The 7550-nt window shown below is 52.3% G+C and overlaps 1 protein-coding gene across 1 annotated transcript; it reads left to right on the top strand.

Annotated features, from left to right (window-relative positions):
* Positions 1–336: 336 nt before the first annotated feature.
* Positions 337–5618, top strand: LOC125528918 (4-coumarate--CoA ligase 3; the record flags this gene model as incomplete). Its single annotated transcript, XM_048693334.1, is given in 6 exon segments — positions 337–1126; positions 1701–2054; positions 2154–2352; positions 4559–4772; positions 4910–5012; positions 5247–5618. Coding segments are annotated over 6 exon segments (1641 nt in total). The 3' UTR covers positions 5367–5618.
* Positions 5619–7550: the final 1932 nt, after the last annotated feature.

Here is a 7550-nt window from a genome sequence, read left to right as displayed (position 1 = left end):
GGGCAGGTTTGGGCCTTGGACTTTTTCCGCGGCTTGAAAGGCAAACGACCACTCGCTCGTCACCAACCCCGGCGCACGAAAGCCCCGACCAATGCGTGGAGCAGCATTCCGGCTGCCCGAGCACAAGCAGTCGCCGATAATGGATGCGGTAGGTAAACGATGGCACAGTCAACGAACCCCAGCCGCTCTCTCTCACCCACCAACCCTGCCCAACCCCGCTGCCATCCCGGCCCCACGCGTCATCCTCCGCCGACCCCACTCACCAACTCCCCAACTCACCCCGCAATCCCACCGTATATTAAACCCGCCATCTTCCCTTCCTCCGTTCTTCTTCAGGAGATCAAGCGAGCGCGCGCCCGCACACGCACACAACGCAGCCATCTCCTCCTACGCCAACTAATTTAACCAGCTTCGTAGGTTTATCATCTTCCGTTTGCCGGTCGATCGCCGTCGAGGTAGCACGACGATCGTTGAAATGGGGTCCGTGCCGGAGGAGTCGGTCGCGGCGGAGGTGGTGTTCCGGTCGAGGCTGCCGGACATCGAGATCCCCAACGAGCAGACGCTGCAGAGCTACTGCTTCGCCAAGATGGCCGAGGTGGGGTCCCGCCCCTGCATCATCGACGGCCAGACGGGCGCCTCCTACACCTACGCCGAGGTGGAGTCGCTCTCCCGGAAGGCGGCGGCGGGGCTCCGGCGGATGGGCGTCGGCAAGGGCGACGTGGTCATGAACCTGCTCCGCAACTGCCCCGAGTTCGCCTTCTCCTTCCTCGGCGCCGCGCGCCTGGGCGCCGCCACCACCACCGCCAACCCCTTCTACACCCCGCACGAGATCCACCGGCAGGCGGACGCGGCCGGCGCCATGCTGATCGTCACCGAGGCCTGCGCCGTGGACAAGGTGCTGGAGTACGCGGCCGGCAAGGGCCTGCCCGTGGTCACCGTCGACGGGGCGCGCGACGGGTGCGTGGACTTCGCCGAGCTGATCGCCGGCGAGGAGCTGCCGCGGGACGAGGAGGCCGGGATCCACCCCGACGACGTCGTCGCGCTGCCCTACTCCTCCGGCACCACCGGGCTGCCCAAGGGCGTCATGCTCACGCACCGCAGCCTCATCACCAGCGTCGCCCAGCAGGTACGCACGCACGCACGCATGCCATTCCTCTGCTCCGAGCTCTGCCTCCGTTCCGATCATTCGCCATGTCCTCCGGGTCAACGGAGCTCTCGGCCTGCGACAATTCCGCTCCTGTCGGCGCCGAGCCAGCGTAGCTGCTGCTGAGCTGCTCCTCACTCGCGGCAGAGCACGACAGGTGGGCCCGCGTTGTATACGCGTATACCCCTCGGACCCACATGTCGGTGCCACTAAGGATACTATTTCCCTCCGCGTGGTCAGAGCTCTGGGTGCCAATCAAGCTGGCCGGCCGGCTCATAAATCCGGGCGTTTAAATTATTTTATTAATTGTACAGTAACTATTATTGGCATCTCGTGCTGTATGCTTTATTCAGGCTCGTAATAGTATAAAATCCGCCCACTGGTAGTAATATTATACGGTTCCCTGCACGCGGGGCCCACTGGGCCAGGTGCATGCCTGACCCACGCGCCAAGATTCGTGCTGACACGATGCGTTTGGCGCCAAAGTCAGAGGTTTCGAACTAGTAGAACTTTTTTTTTCTTGTTCTGATGATGAAATGGTGGTGGTGGTTTTCAGGTGGACGGAGAGAACCCGAACCTGTACTTCAGCAAGGAGGACGTGCTGCTGTGCCTGCTGCCGCTGTTCCACATCTACTCGCTCAACTCGGTGCTGCTGGCGGGGCTGCGGGCCGGGTCGGCGATGGTGATCATGCGCAAGTTCGACATCGGCGCGCTGGTGGAGCTGGTGCGCGCGCACGGCATCACCATCGCGCCCTTCGTGCCGCCCATCGTGGTGGAGATCGCCAAGAGCCCCCAGGTGACCGCCGGCGATCTCGCCTCCATCCGCATGGTCATGTCCGGCGCCGCGCCCATGGGCAAGGACCTCCAGGACGCCTTCATGGCCAAGATCCCCAACGCCGTGCTCGGCCAGGTCGGTCCAGTCGCTTGATGATCATGTTGCTTCTGTCTGTCTGCCCGTCGATGGCAATGAATGCCGGTGGCTGACACGGGCGGGTGCGTTTGGTTTCAGGGGTACGGGATGACGGAGGCCGGGCCGGTGCTGGCCATGTGCCTGGCGTTCGCCAAGGAGCCGTTCAAGGTCAAGTCCGGGTCGTGCGGCACGGTGGTGCGCAACGCGGGGCTCAAGATCGTCGACCCCGACACCGGCGCCTCCCTCGGCCGCAACCAGCCCGGCGAGATCTGCATCCGCGGCGAGCAGATCATGAAAGGTACCACCAACTCTACGTACTTTGTTGGCTTGGCGTTGTGAACCACCCCACACTTGGCGGCCGGGCGTGCGTGCGTTTGGGTTGGCATGTCCGCCTTTTGGTTTGCGTGTTTGGCGCGTTGGCGGCAGCTACCGGCGATGTGGACAACAAACTTGCTACTCCCGCTACAGCACATAGGTTGCAACTACTACTACCAATCTTGGTTGGTCCATGCCGACCGGCCGATCGATCGATTCGGCCGAACGACCACCACCAAAACCTTTTGTTTCCCCCAACCCGGATGGGGACTTGGACGAGCAACCCAACCAAGGCCGCGCCTGGTTCTCACCTGAGAGCCGAAACAGCTGACACAGCAGTAGTTCTAATAAGTTTGAAGAAAAACATACGTTTGCCCGTTCTGTGTGAAGTGTCCTCATCACAACTTCAAACCCTTTCACCACACACAAAAAATGACAAACATAAAAGAAGTTGATCTGATCCGTACCCCTACTAGTTGGGCACTTTAAGGTGGTGGAGACTTCGCGGAAGTTGCTGTCCATTGGCTTGGTCCGAGGTCTATTCTGAATTCCCAATGACTGTTGCAGCGAGGATTTCCCGTCAGTTCCACTCCACGTTTTTTTTGAGGTTCCACTCCACGTTCTTGGGTTAGCAGCCGCAGGCGCAGGCGCGTGGTGGTTGGCACGGCACGCTCAACTGCTGCAACCTTGGCAGACCAGTAGTAATACTATATCGTTAGCCAACGAATGAATGAATAAAACAGCGACGCACGTTGCTAACGACCTGCAAATCATACATTCCCTCCATGTTGTCTTCGCACAGCGCACCGTCGCCCTCCATGGCGCGATCAATTCCAGAATCCAAGTTGCACATGACCAAAGATGCGACCCCCACACACCCGGATAAAAAATAAAACAAAAATAGAGATGCAACGTACCCCACACATGGGCAAGTTGGTAGGAGTACTACTAGGCAAAGCCAAAATTTGGTGGAGGAACAAGAGGAAGGATGCTGTTAGGTACCGGCAGGCTGTGCGCCTAGGACAGGGACATCAACCGCTGAGGCTGCACAAGCATCTTGGAAGAACCCATCACTAGTAGTATTACTTTATCAAGTTGACAAAAATACATAGTGCTGTACTGTACTAGTATATCCCTGAACTCAGGATTCAATACACTGCCATGACCATGACACTGGCATAGAAATGAAGTACCTTGAGATGTTGCCAGTCTACCAGGATTTTGTTAGGTCTGCGCAGCTGAACGACCCATCGGTTGGTACTTGGCGTGCAAAAGTGGAGATCACGTCAGATCCTCATGATCAGGAGACTGACCAACTCATGCCGTGATTCCCGCCAAAAAAAAGTGATTCATCTACAACTATCTGTTAAGTTCAACCACTAATGAACCAAACCAAAGGGGAAAAAAGCTATAGCCGTGCTCACAATGATTAGCATGGACGCCCAAAAGGTGCCTAGAGTAACAAAGGTAACCTAAGTTTAGCATTGATACATCTCATTGGAACAAAGGAATAAGCCACGATTACATTGGTGTTGTTAGGTGCCGCTAGTGAGTGTTTGGTGGCCCATCATGTGACCAAGAAAAGCCCCGGTTGGGTGACCAACTCCAGCTTGTAGGAGAACTAACCTGGTATCACTGGCCAATTCCAGCAGACATTTTCCATGAAAGAGCCATGTCTGATAGTTGCACATGAATCACTTCCGAGAACCTTTTCTCTACTGAACCCATGTGAGGTCTCGTTTTCAGACAGATTGTATCCATGCTGCAGCAAGCAGCATCAAACGGGAACTGCCATGTGCTTCACGAGGTTCACTAGCTGAAGCCATCGCGTGAATGCGCCTTTTGAATGTTTGAGTGCGCTTGAATGATGGCAGCAGAGATGAACACCACCTGAGATGTGCAGCGGCACCATTGCCATCATGGTGTGTGCGCCTCTGCAGATGCAGTTTGGGCCGGTCAGCCAACGTTGCTGCTTTCATGTGCAAACTGCAGTTGCGTTATGGTGGCTTCTGTGACGCTGTCCTGCCTTTCCGGACGGAATCTTGTAGTCCTTCCTAACAATATGGAACGATTACCTTTGCTTGCACAACCACTTCTTGAAAATTCTTGATACGCACTGTATTTTAATTTTTAGAAAGTATTCTTCAAAATTCTCTGAACTAACATGCGCCCGGCGTGGAATTCTGCAGGTTACCTTAACGACCCAGAGTCCACCAAGAACACCATCGACAAGGATGGATGGCTGCACACCGGAGACATCGGCCTCGTCGACGACGACGACGAGATCTTCATCGTCGACAGGCTCAAGGAGATCATCAAGTACAAGGGCTTCCAGGTGGCGCCGGCGGAGCTCGAGGCCCTCCTCATCACGCACCCGGAGATCAAGGACGCCGCCGTCGTATCGTAAGTCATAGCTTTCTCTTCCTTGTCATTTTCAGTTGCACAGTTCGTTGCCGCAACTGTACTTTAAAACAAAATTCTCCTGCTGTCTGTTTTCTTTAACAAGAAGGCTCACTTTCCCCATGATTATGTTCTTTCAGACTGAAGGACGATCTTGCTGGCGAAGTCCCGGTCGCCTTCGTGATGCGGATCGAAGGCTCCGAAATCACCGAGGATGACATCAAGAAATTCGTCGCAAAGGAGGTAAATAGTGCCATCTTTCCCAAGTTTCCATGTAGTCAAAGTGTCAAACACATTGTATCGAAACTTCAGAACAAGTCAACTGGAACTATATGATATACATATCAGTTACTAATCATCATGTTCAGCTTAGTCAAATATTCGGATTTGCCCATGAACAACTGCTACTTAGGAACCAGATTTTTTGTGGATGGAGAATTAGAACTCGTGACTAAGATGCATTACACGCTGCAACAGGTTGTTTTCTACAAGAGGATCCACAAGGTGTTCTTCACCGACTCCATCCCCAAGAACCCTTCCGGCAAGATCCTGAGGAAGGATTTGAGAGCCAGGCTCGCCGCCGGCATCCCCAGCTAGGGGCTGCGGCCGTCGTCCGCTTCTCAGGCACTCAGCCAGCCAGCAGGGTGCTGTTATAGATCATGTAATATTGTTTGATCTCCATGAAATGGTCGGAGGAGGTTGAGTTTGTTGGTTCTTCCTGCTTGTGTAATGTTGATAAAAATGAAATGATATATGTAGATGCGTTGTTGTTGACCACAAGAACAAGGCTGGCTTCCAAAGGGTACAATGTATACTTCTTTTCCATCAGAGAATATCTTGTCCGAATCATATCATCCATTTTTTCTTTCATTATGTTTCGTCTCCTATACATGAATTCGGTACGAATCCGACATGAGTTGAAACATTTTTTTTCTTGAGATTCATGCTTCATGAGAATGTAGGTTTGCTACAGTGGAGCACGCGTGCCAAAGGAATAATTTTCCTTATATAACAGAAAAAAATAGAAAGGAAAACAAATAGCTGAGTGACTATGTCTAAGACGTTTTAAAAATAGTTATTTGTTAGTTAACTACTCACCTATATACCTATAATACCACTGTTAGGAAATATGCAACTTGTATTTTCAGGAGGCCATAGGCCAATATATATACATGTACATGTGTGGAATATATGCAGGAAACCCCTTATATAATAGGGTAAATATGAAAGGTTACATGGCTATATATATATACTCTAACACCCCCCTCAAACTCATGGTGGATTAACAACACTGAGTTTGGAGAGATAGAAGCCATGCTGCGCTCTAGTCTGGGCCTTCGTCAGAAAATCCGCCAACTGTAACTCGGAAGGCACATACTGAAGAGCAATAACCTGATCCTGCACACCAGCGCGCACATGGAAAGCATCAACACCAATATGCTTGGTGAGCTCATGCTTCACAGGATCGCGCGCAATGCTAATAGCACCTATACTGTCAGACAAGAGCAGAGTAGGTGTAGTAACAGAAACACCAAAATCCTGAAGTAACCACCTTAACCAAGTCACCTCTCCCGTCAAAAGAGTCATAGCTCGTAACTCAGCCTCTGCACTCGAACGGGAAACTGCAGTCTATTTCTTCGTCTTCCAGGCAATGAGAGAACCAACAAGAAAAACACAGTAAGCAGAAAGTGAACGGCGATCAGAGGGATCACTAGCCCACGTGAATCCGAATAGGCCTGAAGCTGTAGAGAACTGGAGCGAGGAAAGAATAAACGGTGAGAGATCGTGCCCCGAAGATATCGGAGAACACGAAGGAGGTGACTATAGTGAACCGAAGTGGGAGCGGAGACAAACTGACTTAGAATATGAACCGGATAAGAGATATCCGGACGAGTGACAGCTAGATAGACAAGACTCCCAACAAGATGACGATAGCATGTCGGGTCAGGCAAGGGGTCACCATCAGTATAACGGAGGTGAACATTGAGCTCCATGGGAGTCTCAACAATGCGCTCATCGATAAGAGCAGTACGAGCAAGAAGATCCTGTATATACTTTTCATGGGATATAAAAAAGCCATCAGAGGTAGAAGAGACTTCAATCCCAAGAAAGTAGCGAAGAGGTCCAAGATCGGACATAAGAAACTACTCACTAAGACGGGCCTTTACAAAGGCAATATACTCGGGATCGTCACCAGTGATGACCATGTCATCAACATAGAGAAGAAGAAGAGTTCGACCACGAGAAGAAAGGTGGGCAAACAATGCTGGATCATGAGCACTCGCTGAAAAACCAGCGGCAGTTACCACAGAGGCAAAACGCTCAAACCAGGCGCGGGGGCTTGCTTAAGGCCATAGAGAGAGCGACGAAGGCTCCATAACATCAAGCTGAGATACAGACCAATGGCAAACAGAGGCCATGGCAAGAAGTGTGCGAACAGTGGTCATATGGGCCATAGGAGCAAAAGTCTCATCGTAATCACGGCAATACTTCTGCTGAAAACCACGAGCCACAAGACGAGCTTTGTAACGCTCAAGAGAACCATCGAAGCGAGTCTTAACCTTATAGACCCACTTACAAGTGATGGGACGGACACCTGGAGGAAGAGAAACAAGATCCCATGTACCAGTGCGTTCAAGAGCAGCAATCTCCTCTGCCATCGCAAACTGCCATTCAGGATGAACAACAGCCTCACGATAAGAAGTCGGCTCAAGAACAGCAGCACCAGCGGTTGAAAAACCAAGGCGATCAACAGGCGGAAGCGGACGAGGACGCAAGCCA

The sequence above is a fragment of the Triticum urartu genome, unplaced genomic scaffold, assembly GCF_003073215.2.
Source record: "Triticum urartu cultivar G1812 unplaced genomic scaffold, Tu2.1 TuUngrouped_contig_5213, whole genome shotgun sequence".
Lineage (NCBI taxonomy): Eukaryota > Viridiplantae > Streptophyta > Magnoliopsida > Poales > Poaceae > Triticum > Triticum urartu.
The sequence above is the reverse complement of the archived record's forward strand: the minus strand, read 5'-3'. Positions and strand labels throughout refer to the sequence as shown.